Source organism: Temnothorax nylanderi, unplaced genomic scaffold (assembly GCF_030848795.1).
Source record: "Temnothorax nylanderi isolate EJ_2023f unplaced genomic scaffold, tnyl_v1.0 TNYL_tig0001_pilon, whole genome shotgun sequence".
In the NCBI taxonomy this organism is placed as follows: Eukaryota; Metazoa; Arthropoda; class Insecta; order Hymenoptera; family Formicidae; genus Temnothorax; species Temnothorax nylanderi.
This window is the reverse complement of record NW_027249063.1, coordinates 2,104,200-2,125,048: the sequence shown is the minus strand read 5'-3', so window position 1 is coordinate 2,125,048 and position 20,849 is coordinate 2,104,200. Positions and strand designations below refer to the sequence as shown.

The following is a 20,849-nucleotide window of genomic DNA, read 5'->3' as shown; positions in this document are numbered from 1 at the left end:
TAGAATCAACTAAAATTGTGTGCAGAAAATTAATATATTTTTAATTTTTTTTAATTTTGTAAATAAGTTTTTAATAACAATCTTTTTAGAAAAATATTTCTAACAAATTTATTTATGAAATATTGGTCTTAATAGTTGATTTTCTTCTTTTCAAATACCAGCACTTTTTTCCTTTCAATATCAGCACTTTCTGAATATATTCAAATTCTGTACATCAAACTACGCATTTTCATATGTATTTTAAAATAGAAGCATCTCAAAATGGTTATTGGTATATCCATCATATCTAATTGAGAAATCTACAATAATGATTAATACGTCATTGCCACCGATTTTTTGTTAAATAAAATTCAGTATAAGATCGTATTATAAAATAATTGTTACGTCGATAGCTCTTAGCCATCTATCTTCCTTTACGCGATTCGAGTCGTTAGGTTCGACTCATCGCTGCAGAGGCATCGATCGTGGGAGACGTTCTAAACAAACATGTATTATCTTATCAGAAAACATCGTGTGCCACGTCGGTTAAATGTGAGGTCATTTTTTCCACACGAATCATTCAGTTCCAAGCCGCTCTGTCGAACGTGTTAACCGAAAGCATGACGCTCCTCGCGAGAATCGTCAAGTGTGAGGTACGAAAATATACGTCGCCGTCGCGCTCGGTACGCTGACTGTCATTTCCCACGCTCTTTGAAAATTCGTTGCGCCGCAGCTGCAGCTGCAAGCTGTATTTGAACGTATTCATGCAGGAAATCGGACCATCTAGTGGATATCCGACGAACTGCGAAAGCTCCACGTTAAAGCGCGAAAATCGATCTGCAAATTGTTGTTCGTGCTCCGACGATATTTTTTTCACTGCTTCTGTAAATCCCCAAATGGCTACTTTTATATTCGCACCAGCGAATATTGAGTGCTTCCGATATATTAATATGAATATTTGGAGGAACTGTGAAGTGATATTTGTCTTTATTTATTACCCTCTGCTTTGCCCTCTGTTGTGTTAATAATTATTATATCCTTTTTTAAGTAATATTTTTATACTTTGTGCAAAGTTTTTAATTATTAATTAATAAAATTCGAAGAGAGACATGAAATAGATTGTTGGTTTACTTTCTAAGAATATTATATCAATGAGAAAATACCTTGGCCTCTATTACGCTTGCGATCTTTGAGTAAAAAATGAATTAATCTGTATGCCAGATGCTAATTTATTAATGATATGTCACTAACAGCATTATAATGTGTTCGTTGCATGCTTATACTATAATTTTCGAAAGTAAATCTTTGACGGAACAAAAATTATTATAGATATATTAAATCCACTTGTAAAACAATAAATATTGTGTAATAATTTTTAATTAATTTGTAGATATACGTGTTTTATTAAATGCTCTGTTCTGTAAAAAAGAATCTTCGTGTGTGGTAGAACTAAATTTAAACTTAGCTCCTGCAAATGTTATCTAAATGAGCGAGTACGCTTATCAGCAACTTATGACCATGCAACTGAGACATCTGTAATCCGATAACCCAGACAAATATATTGGAATAGGGAATATTGATATAAAATATATTTGTGCATTGTTAAAATTGTATCATTTTAGAAGTTCCAATTTATTCGAGTTTTTGATAAATATAACAGTTTTTTGTTTTCGAAAAATTATATATTCTCTCGTTTATTTTAGATATATCATATCTGATATCTATAAAATCTGAACAAGATAAACTATTTGTTCTTTTCAATTATTTTGTTTAATTAAAATAAAATATATTGTCAGAATCGGTTTAAAGATGCAACATCTTTTTATATTATCTTGATTGTTTGGGATGCATCAGTGCGTTAACCAAATTTACGAAGTGACAATCGTCTGACCAATTGATTCTCAGACTATGACGTTTGTAAGGGGAAAAACACAATTACTAATTTCTGTCGCAATAGACCTTCTTAACTTCGTGTAGTATGTACAAACGACAAAACAGTGCAGGCAAAAGTGAACCGTCATATATTTATTGACTTGAAAGCAGCACTATCATGTTTTGCCTATGACTTAAAGATATTCAAATAGTTCGAGTGACGCAGCTTTACTCACTTATCAATGCATATTGATTGTACAATTGTGCAATCTGTAAATAAAATTGCAGAATGAAACGTTTCACGAATTCTCACGTTTATGAATAAAATAAAGGATATTTAATATGAAATAATAAATATTCATTTAATAGATTAATATCTATATTTCATATTAACTATTAAATACGTACATATTTCACATGCACATTAGCTTTCAAAGTACAATATATTATACATTATTAAATAAAAGTTTTGTTAATTACGTGTAATTTAATGGACAGCAATTAATTTAAATCGCATTTGATTGAAACAATATTATTCGCTATTAATTTCTCTAAATTAATTTCTAACAATACGTGTTATTATATAGGTATATTACGGAAAAATGATTTAAACGAAAATACGAGATATAATATTTTTTGTACCAATTAGTATAAAAATATTCCAGACACGCTTAACCAGATCCTATAGCAATGCCGCCCCGACAGTTAAAATGTACATCGATGGACAATTCATAGGTAATTATCGTTATATAATTATAAAGATTCATTACTTTTTATTTGTATTTCTCTTAATTTATTTAATAAATACAGAAGAAGTTTTCCGCTTAAAGTGCTTATTTTCTTGTACTGTAAAATATTATTATCCATACGCTTTTCTGTATAAAAAATAATAAGATCTTCCCTTCAGGAATTTTAATCGATAAATTTTAAACATATTTTTCTATATATTGACAATGTATCGACATATTCGGAGTAAAATGCAGTTTAAATATTTATAACAAAGTGCATCGCGAACATGACAGACGTACGAGAAAATATTCATACTTCTGAAACAATGTAGGATCAGTTGAAGATGATATTTACACGTATCCTCAAGCAAAATGCACTTTACGTTATTACAATATGACGTTCACATTTATTTTTGCAAGGATATGTGTCCATCTATTGCATAGATTATTTATAAAAAGTAGATATCAAGAAGAATAAATTTTTAAAGAGAAATACGAATTCTCAATAACTTTACATTAATTAGATATTAATTAAATAACGTCGTTTCTTGTCAGGTTAATAAATATATTGGTAAATTGCAATATTTACTGCACAGAAATTTATAATTACACATTAATTAATTAGAGCATTTTAAATAATTTTAATAATACAATTTACATATAAATCACCTCAATCTATAAATCGAAACTCTTTTTCCAGAGTCAAAGGCCACGGAGTTCACGGATGTCCACGATCCAGCGACGAATCAATTGTTATGCCGCACTCCAAAATGCACGAGGGACGAGATGGAGAGTGCGGTACAGAGTGCACGGAAGGCATACGAGAGCTGGCGGCACACCAGCGTGCTAAAGAGGCAAAATTTGATGCTAAGATATCAGGCTCTCATCCGCGAACACTCGGTCAGTTTATCAATTCTAAATTCTAAGCTTAAAACTTCAAGGTATTTTACTAATTAATTAATATTACGTTGGAAAAGTAGAGAAAGAGGTGAAAGAGAGGTGATGACACGTCGTATATTCGGATTAAAGGTGATTAACGAGCGATGATTAACGAGGCGAAGTTAAAAAGTTCGGTAGCGCGGCGACAGTAGTAACAGACGACACTTATAGACAGACATCAACAGCGCGAACTATCGCTACTAGGCAATTGCAATTAGCGTTGTGGGCATCGTAGCAAATATTTTATGCTACAGTTTCATTATATCTTCATTTCTTATTCGTTTTTATCTCATTCTTACGTGTTACTCATCTGTTCGCAGAAAGATATTGCGGCGAATCTCGTGAAAGAAAATGGAAAGACTATGGCTGACGCGGAGGGAGATGTGCTTCGAGGTCTTCGTAAGTATATCGTGTTAAACTGTTATATAAATTATCATGTACATCAGGCAATGCTCTAATTTATTATTTAACTCGTCGTTTTTTAATGATTTAATCAAAATTGTTGAATAAAAATTTAAAAGATGTTAAATAAATATGAAAGAAATTACCCTGATATGCACGAATATTATTTTAATTCTAATTAAGAGAAATTCTAATTAAAAGAAATGGGTCGACCAAAATTATGCAAAATGTAATCATAATAATTTAAAATTGTAATCACGATTAATATTCAATGAACGATACTGCATGGATATCGATTGATTCTTAATTAACGGCAGAGGTCGTCGATGCGTGCACGTCGATCCCGATGCTGCAAATGGGCGAATCCACGGCCAATATCGCCACGGACATGGACATCATCTCGTACAAAGTACCTCTCGGCATTACCGCATCCATTTGTCCCTTCAACTTCCCCGCTATGATACCGCTCTGGTCGTTTCCGATATCGGTCGCGTGCGGGAACGCCGCTATCCTGAAGCCGTCGGAACGGGTACCAGGTGCGTCCATGATCCTCGCTGAACTCTTCACGAAAGCCGGTGCACCAGCTGGCCTTCTGAATGTAATACACGGCCAACATGCAGCTGTAGACTTCGTCTGCGAGCATCCCGACATCAAGGCTGTCTCGTTCGTCGGTTCCGATCAGGCGGTAAGCGAAGATGAAAAACGAGATCAAGAATCGAAATTGTGTTCTGATGTGCTATCGCAAATCGAGCTTTTTCTTCTTTTGCTTTTATTCTCTAAGATACTATTTTTATCAGACGTTGTCTATTTTGGTTAAAATATATATATTTTTGGTAAAGTTTGCGGTAAAAACATAAAAACATTTCTAGTTAAAATAAGCTGTAATGAGGTAATATTATAATATGGATAATAATAAATCAATAATGAATAATAATAAATTCTTCAATTTTCAGGGCAAGTATATTTACAAGCAGAGCAGCGCGCACGGCAAAAGGGTACAGTGCAACATGGGCGCTAAGAATCATTGCGTCGTTCTGCCAGACGCGAATAAGAACAAAACGTTGTCGCAAATCGCCGGGGCGGCTTTCGGCGCCGCCGGGCAGCGATGCATGGCGCTCTCGGTGGCCATTTTCGTGGGCAAATCCAAGGAATGGATACCCGAACTAGTAGAGGCGGCGAAGAGGTTGAAGGTAAACGCCGGTCACGTGCCCGGCACGGATCTGGGACCTGTTATATCGCCGCAAGCGAAGCAGAGGATCAGAGAGCTGGTCGAATCCGGCGTTAAAGACGGCGCGAAATTGGATCTCGACGGAAGAGATATCGTTGTGCCCGGCTACGAAAACGGGAATTTCGTCGGACCCACAGTGTTAACTGACGTTAAGGTACAATAGCTATATGCTAGTTCAGAAATTGATCAAACTTAAGCTTTAAATAAAATAAATTAATAAAACTAAGCTTTTAAACCGTTGTGAACTAAAAAATAAACTAGGAACTTTTTGAGAAAAGCCTACTCACCCAAATAAAAACCGAAAATTAAATTATTCTTCATATAGCTGTACGAGAGTTTTATCTATGAAATCATCTTATTTAAGATTCATAAGATTTAGAGTCTGTGCTGTATTTTAATTAACGTTATATTTTAATTTAACACTGGTTATTCTACTTTATTTATATCACAGTCTGTTTGATATGCACGTTACAGCCTACGATGAAGTGTTACACGGAAGAAATATTCGGACCCGTTTTATCGTGCATGTTCGCCGACACCACCGACGAGGCCATCGACATCATCAATAAAAATCCTTACGGCAATGGCACGGCAATTTTCACGACAAATGGGGCGACAGCCAGGGCATTCGTAAACAGAATCGAAGCCGGCCAAGTCGGAATTAATGTTCCCATACCCGTTCCTCTACCAATGTTCAGTTTCACTGGTAACAAGGGTTCCTTCCTCGGCGATATGCACTTTTATGGCAAATACGTGAGTATATGTAACTTCGCGGGTCTTTATTTTGACGAATCAGGTCTATTTATCAAAATATAAATCATACTTATATAATTCTTAAAAATAATTTTCTAATTACAATTAGTTACTGAAACTAACTGAAACGTATCAAAAGTAATAAAAATAGTTGAAAAGCGATAAAAATATCCCATTTTTAATTGGAATTGTTGTCTTTGATAAATAATTGCATTATTATCGCATATATGTATGTATACTATTTATAGTACGACAGAAAATAATAATTGAGTAGAATTTTTGTGAACAAATAATAGATATATAATATAACAATAATATATTGTAGTAACGAGAGCTCTTTGATTAATCTTATTTTAGGGAGTAAATTTCCACACGCAAACGAAGACAATAACACAGCTATGGAGATCCGGTGATGCTACCGATATCGCGTCGTCGACGGCGATGCCTACTATGCAATGAGACTGTAATTACGTGTGATTTTATACCAAAACTTCACTCAACTTCACTGTGTTCTGAAATTTCATGAGTAAGAACGTAAAAAGCTTAATTCCGTGATTGATCACGCAATTATAAGCAATGTCTTCCATTGTTGTGTACAAATCTGTTTCTGTAAATGTTGAGCATATTTTTATGGCCTAGATAGACTACATATATTTTTTATACCACAATAAAATGTAGTACAAATATCAATTCTTTATTTATGCCCTAAAAATAAAAGTTTGATTGCATTAATTACAATAAGGAGCTATATATATATATATATATATATATATATTAAAAATTAAATAAAGAATTCATGACGTTATATTTGTATTATATATTCTTATTGAAGAAATGTATCTCTCGCAAATAAAATTGATTCTTTGCAATAATATTACTGCTAAAATAATAAAAAATATTAACTTAAGCGCAACCATCAAAAAATTCATTTGCTATATAGTGCTATTAAACGTTCATGCTGGTGAACACGCTAGAAATGCAGTAAGCTATAATAAATTCCCAATTTTCAACTAAAATCTCTTTATTAGACGATGCAATAATTCGTAAAATAGCAAACAGCAAACGCGGAACTGTTTTCCTATCGATTAGCCCCCGCTTAGTAACAACCGCGCGTGTGGACGAAGCCGCGGGCGAAAATACGCCTAAAATTCGATGGCATAAGCGCCGAAAGAAGTTCACGGTCGACACCTTCTGATTCGTCCTTGAACCCTTGGCCCGGCCCGCACGAACCCGCGCGCGGACATCCGTCTCTCGGCGAGAGATATTCGAACCAACTTCCGGCAGTCAGGAGCGATGTACGCGCCGACGGCGCCGACGCGCGCACCCCGTCGTCGTCGTCGAGCCGCATCTGCGCATTTTCCAGCTGAGTTTCCCTCACAGGCGAGGTTCTGCCTGTCCCGGATTGTCGTGTATTCGCCGACACACCAGGCCGGCAGGGAAATCAAGAGAAAACCCTCGACTACCGTTCACATATCGTGAGTACACCGATACACTTGTGATCGCGTTCCCGGCGTATAGCTTTCCTTCTCCCCCGTTTTCGCTTCCTTCGCGAGGATCAGCTTTATATTCGACAGACGCGTCGAGAATAATTTATCTGTCTTCCGAGAGAGGCTATTGATGTTTTATCGAATTTGTGCACGATTAAACATTCGGCCTGCAGCAACGCTACGAAATGTTAATCGCTTGAAAATGTTGAGCGTTGACCGCCGGTCTCCTTCGTTCGCCAGGGCTCAATAACTCTTCGGTGATTTTTTTTAAACAAGCCACCGTCGGTGTCGGCACCGGTTAAGTGGAGTGTAATTGACCGTTTTGGCACTAATTTCCGGCATGTCGTGTTTATGCGCCAGGCGTGTACTTCATCGTGGCATTAATAGCGCTGACTGCGAGGGTGCTTGTTTCTATAATTAATTATATTAAAAGGTAAATTTTAAATATGTGTGGTGTTAAAAGCTCTTTAATTAGAAATAATATTTAATTTTATATTTATATTTATATTTATCTTGTTACAAATTATTATATTATTACTTTTATGTTATTATTTTCTTTAATATTGAACAATCGACGCTTTTTTATAAAAGAATTATTCAATAAATATCTGCAAGAGAGAAATGCCTACAAATGCTCATATTTTGCAAAGTTATTTATTTTCAATTATGTATATTAAGCGCTCATTAATTAGAGGTATTAATCGCAAATATTTCAGTTTTCAAATATTTAACTTTTAACATCTTCGAATGTTGATATGCTTTTGAACAATGCGGCTTTTAAATGTCAGGAGCTTTTTGTGTCAGCTAATTCAAATACTTTCCATTTCCGCACTATGCTTTATACTTTAATTAAACATTGTTTCATGATTGAAGTTCATAAGCGACCTCTCGACTTTATTGTAAATTCAAGACTCGTCTTTGATAGCAAGTATTGCGGGAATGGGAATATTAATTTTTTTTATAACAAAATTTTAAAACTGTCTTTAGATACAGAAAAGTAGTTCTATTTCTAATACTGTTCAATTTATTCCATTCATGTTAACTATAAATTTTTATTACGCTAAAAATCGACTTGAAAAACATATATTTATGATAATTTTATAAAATTCTTATAAAGCAATCTAACAAAAGAAACGTTGTTTGCAAATGTTCAATATCTCTGTCAATTCTTCATTTCTCTCTCTCTCCATAATATCTTTCCTTTCTTATAAGATACATATTTAATGCAATAGTTTGTTATGCAAGAAGAAAAATATCGCCTTAATGTAGAGCCGGTGTTAATTAAAGTTTTTAATATATTCATTAACTCTCCACTGTTTCGAGAAAGTTGTAAACTCGATACTAATTGAGTCTTATTATTTTGCAAACAGTCTTAAGATAAAAAACATCATGTAATCACTAGCGAGTTTGACTCACGCGAATACATAAATTTATTGCCTTTCCTTCGCTTTACACAATGAGATTTTTTTCTGACAGCTTGAGTAATTACGTGTGAAATGGAAACGGGATGCCAGCTAACTCAATGTTAGAGCAGCCGACTGTAGAATAGAAGATCTCTTCTCTGGGTTCAAAATTCCTGGATTTGCTATCTCGTATATACGACACTAAGGGCCAATTTCACCAACGTCGGTTTAATTTAGAAAATATTCCACACTCAGATACAAACAAATCCTATAAGATATGTATTTTCGTAGAAACGATTATAAAACTGGAAAATTTGTTTCGGTTGTTTTTAAGTAGTTTTTCTTTCATTATAAATTTCTTATGTTTAAAAGTCTCCTATTAAAAGTCTCCTACAAAATATTGTATCTAAAATTGACATTCTGCGTTGTAGTGCCGTTTAAACGTGACGTTTAGTGATGTTTCATTACATTTGGTGCATTTATATAAAATTTATATAAAACTTACATTTAATATATCCATAAAACTTTCTGTAGTGACGTTCAGCCACGATTTAATTCCTAGGTAACTGAGAGAATAAACAAATTATGCTATTGTGTCCTCCCTTGGAGACAGAAACTTTGAATTAATAACAACAATAGAGTTTTAATAATAAATGCGGTTTTTCTGAGTAAATATTAGGATTAGACAAGGGACTTACCAATTTCTTTCTATAAAAATTGCAATTATAATGAAACTAGTTTGGCCCATTCAGAGTTATAATGTCGTTCTTTTACGAAAATTTTTTTTATTGCACCGTAACGCTTTAGTGAAAGACGAATTACTTATTTTGCGCGTCACATATATTTTTGTCTCCCGTGAAATCCCGTGAAAATCTTTATTTCTATCGTGATGTATTTTATAATTAATTTTTTATGAAATAAATCCCAAAATTATATCAATTCTAAAATGGATCTTAAGTCTGAATAAACACAAAATAGTCAAATAATATCTGTGCAGACAAACTGATTGACATGAAAATATAGATATGACGTGATAACTTTATTATATGTGTGCTGTGTTATTGAATGTTATTGCATTGAATTTAATATCCTGTAAAAACAAGTCGATAAATTGCTACGATGCACGATGGTAAATAATTTATTGCATAATACCGGACGATTTATACAAACAAAATCATTGCTACTTATTTTATTGCAAAATTGATTTCATATAAATATTATTCAATAAACATTGAATTTATTTATTAATATAGGTAGTCATTTATTTTATAAATGTTTACTTATGAGCCCGTTAAATAATTTCCCAGAAAAACTGTATTGTTCAAATACACTTTAAATTTGCAATAAAATTTTCCGTATAAAATTTACATTTGATTTAATTTCCGTTTCCAGGATATAAATTCAATTTAAATGCTATAAATTGTTGACTTATTCTTCCCCGCTATTGTTCCTCAATAAAACTGAACATTCCAATTACAGTGCAGAATCCCGTGCTGAATAGTCGCGCTCGCGAAAATAAATACGAGAGGCCATTCGGCTGACAGAACCATATATTTCCGGCTGGCTGAGAGGATCGCCGCCGTGTATCTCTAACAAGATCTCTATTCCGACAGGTTGAATAATTATGTACAAAACGGTGCGGAAAGGCGATGCCAGTCTGCAGTACACGATACTGCCGCAGACGGATCAGTTCTCGTCCGGCGGATTCCCGCAGGCTTCCGGCAAGCCTCGGCAGAGGATCATCAAGTACACGTTGGCCACTATAATGGTGCTGATCGTACTGTCTTGGGTGGCCACGCCGTTCCTGTTGAATGCGAATTACGATCACAACCTCGTCAGCACGATACGAGCGCTTAGCCGAGCAGAGCCGGTCAGGAACACACCGAGAAACCAAACGAAGAACGTCAGTGAGGATAAGAACAGAGGCAGGATCTCGACCACGACGACATCGGCGACCGAGGTCACAAGGAGGAAAGACCTCGAAGATGGCACGACTTCCTTCAATGTAATTCTCCGGGGTGAGGAAGAGGAGGAGGAGGCCATGGTTGATGACGCCACGTTAGCAGGTATTATCTTGCTTGAATTTTCCAGGAAGACGATGCAGAAAATTATACTTCACAGAAATAATAAGGTTTTCAATATTTCGTTTGTAAATGATAATAGAAAAGTCGCGATAATGTTTCATGTTATTTTTTTTATTAAAGATGTGCCACTTTTTTATAAAATCAATTTTATTTGCTATTCTAAACTAAAATATTATATTTAAAGTAATATTATGTTACAGAATAATATTTTCTCTTCTTTGTCTAAAAATTCTCTCTGTTCTTTGTCTGCTTAAATTAAGATGAGCGTTATGAGATCGAGCACGAAATTTAATTTCCCCTTGTAAAATACTTCGGAGTGCCGCGATAAAACATACAAATAATGAGCGTAAAATAAGATTCCAGCTTTACATAAATATTGGAGCCGTAATATAATTCGTCGAGACGCTCTGTTATCAGTTTTCCAACTAAAGCTGACGTTATTGTCGACTACGTATAGGTACAGACAATTCTCTCTTTTCAGACACGCCGGAATTCAGTACACAAGGGATTTCGAGCCTGGAAACGTCGACGAGGGACCGTCAAATGGCAACGACTTCCGTTCTACCGTCGATTTTTTCGGCGTCGTCGACGACATCGTCGAAGCCGTCCACGAGCGGCACGACGGAGGACACGAAAACGTTGAGCACGCCGAAAAAGCCGAAAATGCCGAGGGTGACCTGGAAGCTGCGAGAGAACGAGACCATACCGCAGATGTACGTGAAGGCGGGGATAGCCTCCTACAAGAAGGGTAACATCACCACCAGCGTTCTCGCGCCCCGTCTGAGTCTCGAGGGTTTGATATTCAAAACGCCGGAAGGCACGATAAAACCCTGGCCCCAGAAGTGGTTCTTCGGCGAGCCCTCCGATTCCGACGTCAAGTGGAAAGTGTTTGTAAGTGCTCGTATTTCTCGATCGAACGCTCGTACGCTCTCCGGGAATTGCGTTCAAGGGGGATCTGGAGTGTCCTGCATTTTGATAGAGTGCATCGATCACGCGAATCACCTATATGTAAAAATTGCTAACTCGTCATTTTCTCGCACGTCTCGCTTTTCCCTTATTCCAGAATTATCTTCTTAGACAAGCTTTTCTTTTCGCATGTTTTTTCTACAGTTTCGTATATTTTACTGATTATTTTTATTGTACTTTGGTAAAACCCTTTGAATGTTGCCAATTCGACGTTTTCTTCTGTCTTATATATATTTGTGTAATACATATATAATAATATAATTGTATATATAATTCTTACTTATCGTAAAAGCACTTTGAAAAAGGAGAGAAGGAGAGAAAGAAATATTTCAAGTTTTACTCTTTAAACAAGCATCTCAAGATTTTTTAATTTAATCCCATTAGGAGTTTCTACATTTTAAAACTCATCTCATTACCGCCGTTATTACACTTTAGAAAAAAGCAAAATTTTACAGGATAATTTTATATCTCCGACTTGATCTGCAAGATATATTATATCGTTTCCGCACACACATTTTTCTCATATTTTCGAATTTAGCGATTGTCCGACCGTCAATGGCGTCAATTCGAAATTTTTCGTCCTGTATAAATATTGATCGCGTTGCACCAAAGATATCTAAAACTGAAACTCTGTCCGATCGATAGGCAGAGCATGTTCGTGAATCTAAAAGCGGACGAGGAATTGCTCGGAGCCTTTATTTATCCCGCATGTTTCCCATCGGGACAGCAGTGGTACTTTTACTTCGTTCTCGGAAGATTGCAACATGTTACGTATTTATAACGATTTCCGCGAAATGTCTCGTGATATCGCATCCTATTTTATTTTTTAATATAAATACATAGATGTATATTTCTCTCCCCGTTGCTGCCATTTTTCTTTATCTCCCGCAACAAGAAGATTTTCGCGCAAATGAAGTTACAGAAGAGGAAAAAGTCGCTTTCTTAAAACATCGACCTCGCTGGCCAATCAATATAAAAGCCGCGTGTTCTCCCTAGAGCCGATAAAGCTTACTCGTTGCCTGAGAATGCTTGCGCTGCACTTAAAGATTTTGCGCAGACTACACGAACGTCATTAGAAGAAAAAAGCAATCGCGCAAAATACGTTATGCGTTTATAAAAGGGTTGGAGTCGCAGTTTCGTTAAAAATTTTATCGTAGTAATTTTACTACGATAAAAAGAGGTAAAGTTTCCGCTTTAGCTGAAACGACACATTTTACAACCAATAAAAATTCGTCTACTGAAAAGATAAATTTCCTATTAAAAAGTCAACAAGCGACAAGAGAGAGAGAGAAACCGTTTACTCGACATTTTTGCCGAAATATTTTCACCAAATATTTTCACGTGCTCAACAACTTTTGCATGTTTCAGGCCTTTTGCTTTTTCGTTACATATTTAAGCGGACTTATCGAGCTAACAGCTGCTCGCCAAGTAAAATCCTTTTGCTTTATCCAATTTTCATAAATTGTGTACAACACATATACTACCGCGCTCCATTTTACAACGCGTCTCGTGCAGAATGCCTTTTACCGACGGAATGCTTAATTTACCGTGGAATTGAAAATACCAGTCAGGATACACAAGGGGATTAATAGGATCTTGAGTACCTACTAATTCATACATTTACCGGTACCCGACTTGTAGTAGTTATATCAGATGCAGTGGCGTCTGCCGGTTTGTATTTTGCATATTAAGTGGTAACTGAGGTAACAGAGAGTAGCAACAACATTTTCTGATGAATATTCATTTTTTGGTGGATAAGGAAACAGTTGTGGATTATATATCGCGGTGTTATACGAGCGACATTGGTGAAGCTGACCGCAAAATCATTCGCGAGCTTTTTAATTTGAAAAATGCAGTAGAAAAGACAATAAATACATGATATAAAGTTTACAATATCCTTGAGAAGTAAAAAGCATTATATTCTCAAGGAAACAAAAATTTATTTTATTCGATACAGAATTATTATTTCTGCTTATAGCTACGAATATGTGTCTTAAAAAAATTATATTTTAGAGATATTTTAGAGATTATTATTTTATTATTTTATATATTTTCTCCATTTCCTTTCAATTTAGTGAATTGATCACGAGCATTTATATGTTAGTTACATAACGCGTAATAGCTTACTACATGTCTCGATCGAAATATTAAATCAAATTCCGCGAACGACGGACGCAAATAGCTGTACAGACGGAGGCTCAGTGGTATTAAACGGAACACTATCGTGAATTCCGTGCATTACGGGGTGCACAAATCAGAATTTCAAGCAGGTTATTGCGCCGATGGCCAACGGGAGCCGGCGAAAACGTATTATCGTGCACGCAAAGCCGTAGACCGACGTTTGACCTAATAGTAAATTAAAGCAGCCGGTGAACAATCGATCGAAAGAATGCTTATTTATTTAACGATATTTGTCAACACCAAAATGGCCAAGATATATTATCTAAAAAAGCGATTTAACAATTTTAGTAGAATAAGGCATGATTTTCTTTATTACTTCACAGTGACTTTGGATTTCTTAAATAGATGTAGTTTTTCTTAACATTTTATTTTAGTTCTGATTTGTACATCTATTTTATATAAATTTCGCACATATACGTATTGCTGATTAAACTAACTAACATTGCTTTTAATATTAATTGTGCGTTAATTCGCCATAAAGAATAACGTTTAAGTAAAAAAGAGGAAAGAACATTTAATATACGATATATTTCATCTCAGCTGAATGAAAATGTTTCGTGTAATGAAAATTAATGGAAACATGAGAAAGTATAAGAAAGAGAAGTGCATGATTTAATGCTCCTTAACTTGTCGCACAATAGATACGATCGTATATTAAAGATATTACCGTGCAAGTGACCTCGCTTCATTGAATTTACAGGCCGTGAATCACATGTCGATGGTAACAGTTTACTCAATCTTCGGAGGAATGTGCGCAACGGCATGTGGCCTAATCGCCCTGACGATTCACGTGCAGCGTAGTGCACGTAAAACGTTCAGACGTGCAGGGCAGAACATCGAGGAGCCGGAGGTCGAGGAGCACGAGTCGACCCTGCTGGGCGCGGAGAGCCAAGAGACCGAGGAAAAGGAGTAAATCCCGGCGACGAGCACGACGCACCCGTACATAGCGCGCGTAAGACTTGCCTATTTTTACAAACACACACACATGCGTCGGTTAGACTTAGGCGTCTTCCACATTGAAAGATAGAAGATCGTTAAACGCGGGCAAGGTATATACGAGAAAGATTTTTTTACAACGTAGCCAGCTGTAGAGAATTCGCGACACGAATGCGCGAACAACGTGATTGGTCCCGTCTGAGATGAGGATCTGCACGAGATTCATTTTCCGCGAGATCGCTCGCTGCGTTGCTCTGTTACGCCGGATAGGTTTTATCTTTCTTATCTGCCACGGCAGATTTTTTAACGAGGGCTTCTTATACAAGCAGAGAAACAATCATGTTGTACAATCATTCTTAACATCACGTTTTCGTTTGAGTGTCAGGTTTACATGCTCATTAATAAATTAGTGACGGACCACTTATACATTTGTTGCAACTGTGGTATACAGTTCCACTAGTGACATGATCATAACGATGTATCGATATGACATTAATCTTCCGATAATCGAGCTGATCGTAAAAAAAAAGTTGTATAAGGAAAGTTTTGTTGATTACTACTTTTAAGTTTGCGATGAGGATCGGCAGGTTTTACAAACCCGCCATGACGGGCGCACAATATTGTGTGTATGCCATGCTGACAAACTATATATATATATATAAATATATACAGAGAAAAAATACGTATCTCACTGGCAAGTTAAGGAGACCAAAATTTATGAACTATTTAAAAAAACAGTAAAACAGAACTGTTTTGTACTCTTTTTATAAATTTCTTTAAAAGTTCCTACGAAATTAAAAATATGATAGAAGCTAAAGAAGTATTCTAAAAACATAAATGACATCTTTAAAATTCTAATTAGTTCTAATTCTAATCTGAAGATTTCGACGCACGCTCTCCTGCGCAAAGAGAAGTGCAAAAGTTAAGAATAATTTTACATAATAATAAATTTGTATACAGCCGAAAGGTAGGTTAAAATTAATCAAGGGATTTAGGAGAAAAAAATTTTCAACCTTTGTAACGCGCAATAGCATGAGAAAGTAAATGTTAAAAATGAACGTACCGTGATTAGAATCAAGATGTTATCGATAAATAATTTTAGAGTCCGAAAGAGATGTCTCCTTAATTCGGCCACCTATATTTGCTAAACTTTCTATAACGTACACGATATACGTATATAAATACACGATATACGATTATAAGGTATCATATGTGTGTCATCGACTTTTCTAGGATCTCGAAAAAAAAAAAGCGAAAAGTGCTTTTTAACTTTCTGACGCCAGTCGAATTCTATCTGCGTACAAAAGTAGCCGTACTGCCAGCTACAATAAAGGGCCCGCTTTCCAGCCCCGTTTAATTAAAAGTGATGTTTGACGAACGTGCTATCAGGTACATCGTTTAATCGATATCCACACGCCGTTTACTCAGTGATATCTGTCGCACGGAGAAACGTAATACCATATTTTGCAAAATATGACGAGCAGATCGCTGATATTGCATCGGAAGTATGCCAGAAATATTTGTGTGACAGAAATATTGAATTAATCCGAACCTTGCGCGGTAACTGGAAGTTTAATTATAGGCAGCTTCATCAATGTATTGTTTCGATAAAATGATATTTATGTAAAAGCATACAGAATCGTTTCATGAAAATGATACATATCTTCCTATAAATTACATATATCTTTCACGGGGAAAGCTAAACAAATTGTGTCAAAATTGAGATTGACATGGATATACATTATGATTGTTGACGTCGTCATGAGAAAAGTACATCGCAAAGTATTATATACTTAAGAATACAATGTGTCTAAAATAAATGGACATCTCTAAAGTAAAACTTTAGAAGCTGTAACCTTTTGACTTATATAATATTTTACGATCGCTTTTACATGATTTTAAGATCTAAAAATAATATCTTTATTAAATTACTTTTCGTTTTACTGGCGTAAAAACAAGTGTATTAGTTTATTCATATTATATTGCGTAAAATTGTTAATTGTGATTCTTTACTTTAATTATGCAATTTGATATTTGACAATAATTGCGCTTGACAAATTTCAAAATAATTAATTGTTTTTTTTAGTGTAAATTTTTAGCCACTGTCAAGCGATCTAGGACGATGCGCAAAACGATACTCAATATTAACTATTCGAGCTTTAGCCAAGAATATTCCGCAAGATTGATTCCAAGAGTCAGTGTTGCTATTTTATTTTATTCGAGGTAAAGCGCTCAAGATAAAATCGTGACGATAGCTACTCGATAAAGAGACACGCTTGTGCAAGTTACTGTTTGTAAAATCCGTTTTATTAGTATATAATTTCTACTATGCGCAACACGATTCTCATCTATTTTAGTTCTTATATATTCCATACTTTACAATATTTATCTTGTAGTTTCGTTATTTCAAACGGGGTGAAATACATTAATATGCAATTTACTTACAATAAGTTACAATATTCTGTATTTTGTTGTAAAATATTCAAATAGCTAAATATTATTATATAAATAATTTAAAAAATCAGTTTGAATTGTCTGCAAAAATCTCATGATGAATTAAAAAGAGGCGGCTGTTACATGTTACATCAATAAATAATTAAATCTAGAAATTATTATACTTTATCCAGAAATTATTCATGCCAAATTCATACCTATTTATTTACAAAAATAATCAGCAATGCAACATACAAAAAAATAGATATAATTATTTCTCAAAGATTAAAAATCTGGATTTTCTTATTGTCGATGAATTAAACAAAATAATTTAATGAAAAATAGATGCTGCGAAATAATTTGCAAACAATTTCAATTATATTCATATTGCTACATAAATTTTATTCAATATTTTCGAGCCAAAAGTGAAAAACTGTAGCTATGTAATCTTAGACTAAGCAACCTGATGGAATCCATTTAATTTCACATATATCGCATGCAGTTCACATAATCAATCAACAATTAAAATCGAATTTACAATATCATTGTTATAAATCCATCTAGAGATACCTATGAGAAACGCAAGTACAATAAAGTATATTATCATATTCGTTTAGATTGCATACATGCTTTGTAATAATGAATCACTCGTTATATTATAATCAGCGAAAGAAAACTTTATCACAAAGCGTATTTAGTTTAACATCATATAAGATTTTTGACAAAATTCTTGTTTATTATTTGTAATTAAGGAGCGACTAGAGTAACTTCGATCTTTGATCGATCTTACTCCCAATTATACCTCGACATATTTATTTATAATAATCTCTCGATATTCAGTAGATTTTATTTATTTGTGTAAATATTAATTGCTCGTAACAAATATTATATTAATGCTTGTAAGTGATAGTTATTTATATTTATAAGTTACATTAATTTATATTAATCTTTTACATTAGAATCCATTGCACAACTGTACTCACCTCTGGCTTCACAAATTTTACCACATTTCTTCTAAAATATTTCATTGAATGGAATTAATACAATTAATACAATATTAATTTATAATAAAATTACGCATATTATATATTGCTTTTTGTTTTAAAGTTTTGAAATAAAAAATCTCTTACTGAGTTTTATTTTATTGAATAATTTTGGACAATTTAAAAATGTAATAATTTGTAAAATATAAATTGTCAATTTTTTGTAAACGATAAAATTTCAATGATATTAAAACGTAATTGAATTTCAGATATTTGTAAAATTAGAGATATCGAGGAATTATATTTAATTCGACATATTAAGCGATACTGCAGTAAAATTCGTGAATAAATTATAATCATTATATTGCAAATGGATAAGAGAGCAGGGGAAATCCGGTGACCATCTGTATGGAATATTTAAAAAGTAGTTAAGAATATAAAATTTGAACCGTATACTAATTAACTATTCGTGATTTTTCGTATATTAAACTCTTATAGTATTTATTCAAACACGACTGCGAAATTCGTTGGAGGCACTTTGAGAGGCTGATAGTTTGCGAAATTATTTATAAGGCATCTAATGGACAATTAAAGAGAGAAGAAAAAAATAAACTCACAACAGGATAGAGACAAGAATACTTTTCCGTCACGTGTTTACTTGAATGTGATAGGTCGGTTTTTAGAAAAGTTGTTTGAGGACTTATGAGAGAGGACTATCGCTCAAATCAATAATTTTCTGAGACCTTCGCCGTTTCGTGAAAATTGCGTGAAACAAGTGAAAGTGGAAAAGAAAAGGAAAAGTCATTCTAGAATCGACCGCGCGATTTTCGAGAGACGGACGTCCCGAGGACTCCGTGTCGACAAACAGCAGTATGCACTAGTAGAGCATATATACAAAAAAAAATGATGTTCGATGCGTTTTCGAAAGAAATAAGGGTTTCATAAGTGACACAATAGCGCTGTAGCTGAAGAGAAAGACGGTTATAGTTTCTATTTTGAAGATTATATTTTTTTAACTTTATTAATTTTTGACTTCCACGTATATATACATGTATAAATAAATATAAATATATATAAATATATTATAAATATGATGGAACTGTAATAGACTACTGTATATATATACACGCATATTTTAAACAAAACCGTGTAGCGCATAAAATTGAGACGCTTTAATTTGTCGATACTATAATTAAAAGATTAGAAGAAACAATCACAAAATATTAAATAATTCATAAATTATAAAAGCACAAAACATTCAAACAATATTTTATAGGTAAAGCTGTAAAAAATGATGTGTTAATTAGTGGCCACATAATTAATTAACTCAAGACTCTTCTTGAGTTAATTGAGAAATAATTTTCTATGAAAGCATAAATATTTGCCGAATTTAACAGAGCTTTGCCCTGAAATGCTATTTAATGTATGATGAGCCTGATTCGGAAATCAATACAATAATGTGCGCTTTCTAGGATATAATCCTATCAAATAATTACATATGTATACTCATTTGCATATAAGATTGTTTACAAGACCGAGGATGTTGCGTTAGATTATTATATAACGATCCATATTGGATCCGCGCTGCACGGCCTATTTGCATTAGCTAGCTTAGGATAGGCCAAAAACAATTTCGTGTATATGTATATATATATTATAAACATTGTATGTGCGTAGACTCGAAGTGTCTGCTAAGGATATGGCGGATAATATAATCAACTAATTTAATTTTTAAATCTAAATAAACTCAGGATTTTGAAACAATTATCGTGATAGCAGTAACTGAATTTTATTTATTAGAAGAAATAGAAAATTGATACACACGCGCGTGTCTTTGCACGCATTCGAATATATTTCTATGCATAGCTATCAAAGCAAAATGTGATTTTCCGCGATGCGGATAACCATCGATCCACTCGAGCCTCACATATGTGCTAAATCTCTGCCATAATCCTGTTGGACGCCTCGATCCTACACGTATGTCTCGACAATCACGATGCGGCTTACCGATCGTGGTCCGTTTATTATTGAGAATTGAATTGTTAAATGAAGTTGGAAATGGACTAGCTCACGCCTAATTAGGGCCTATTAAATGTATACAAATAAAATATTGAGAAACAATTCCACAGTGTTCACGTTAAAACACAGTTTCCGCAGTGATTAATTTCACTCTTTAAAAAAGTAAACAACTTACACAATTTATCAAAAATTGCGTAACTATTTTACAATCTTGTTTGTAAGGGTTCGCTCAATGAGATTCTGAAGTATACTCAATTGAAATTTACACCATTAATCTACGGATATCCACAGAACTGAATATAAGTACATTATAAAACGGGATAATTAAGTTACTACCAAAAAAAAAAAAAAAAACATCGATGTTTTGATCAATAATAATTGCATCTCCTTATATTTGTATTTTCATCCCCCAATCAAACTATAGCAGAGTCTGCCTATGCTTTCTATTTATTGTTA

The 20,849-nt window shown here is 34.1% G+C and overlaps 2 protein-coding genes across 2 annotated transcripts; both read left to right on the top strand.

The window, feature by feature from the left end:
* Nucleotides 1-482: 482 nt before the first annotated feature.
* LOC139773638 (probable methylmalonate-semialdehyde/malonate-semialdehyde dehydrogenase [acylating], mitochondrial) lies at nucleotides 483-6,587 on the top strand. Its single transcript, XM_071708249.1, has 8 exons — nucleotides 483-632; nucleotides 2,517-2,586; nucleotides 3,280-3,479; nucleotides 3,839-3,917; nucleotides 4,238-4,605; nucleotides 4,874-5,302; nucleotides 5,623-5,901; nucleotides 6,259-6,587. Exons 1-8 carry the CDS (start codon nucleotides 600-602, stop codon nucleotides 6,358-6,360), a joined length of 1,560 nt encoding a protein of 519 aa, XP_071564350.1. The 5' UTR covers nucleotides 483-599; the 3' UTR covers nucleotides 6,361-6,587.
* A 110-nt stretch (nucleotides 6,588-6,697) lies between these two features.
* On the top strand, nucleotides 6,698-20,495 carry LOC139773693 (uncharacterized). The gene is made up of 4 exons (XM_071708376.1): nucleotides 6,698-7,376; nucleotides 10,405-10,857; nucleotides 11,357-11,766; nucleotides 14,723-20,495. Exons 2-4 carry the CDS (start codon nucleotides 10,416-10,418, stop codon nucleotides 14,933-14,935), a joined length of 1,065 nt encoding a protein of 354 aa, XP_071564477.1. The 5' UTR covers nucleotides 6,698-7,376; nucleotides 10,405-10,415; the 3' UTR covers nucleotides 14,936-20,495.
* Nucleotides 20,496-20,849: the final 354 nt, after the last annotated feature.

Bases quoted from the DNA above. Each gene is read 5' to 3' on its own strand.
- LOC139773638 (XM_071708249.1), top strand. From the start codon at position 600: ATGACGCTCCTCGCGAGAATCGTCAAGTGTGAG. The intron at 2,587-3,279 runs GTAATTATCGTT...CTCTTTTTCCAG, and splicing joins CATCGATGGACAATTCATAG to AGTCAAAGGCCACGGAGTTC. The intron at 5,303-5,622 runs GTACAATAGCTA...TGCACGTTACAG, and splicing joins CAGTGTTAACTGACGTTAAG to CCTACGATGAAGTGTTACAC.
- LOC139773693 (XM_071708376.1), top strand. From the start codon at position 10,416: ATGTACAAAACGGTGCGGAAAGGCGATGCCAGTCTGCAGTACACGATA. The intron at 10,858-11,356 runs GTATTATCTTGC...CTCTCTTTTCAG, and splicing joins TGATGACGCCACGTTAGCAG to ACACGCCGGAATTCAGTACA. The intron at 11,767-14,722 runs GTAAGTGCTCGT...TTGAATTTACAG, and splicing joins ACGTCAAGTGGAAAGTGTTT to GCCGTGAATCACATGTCGAT.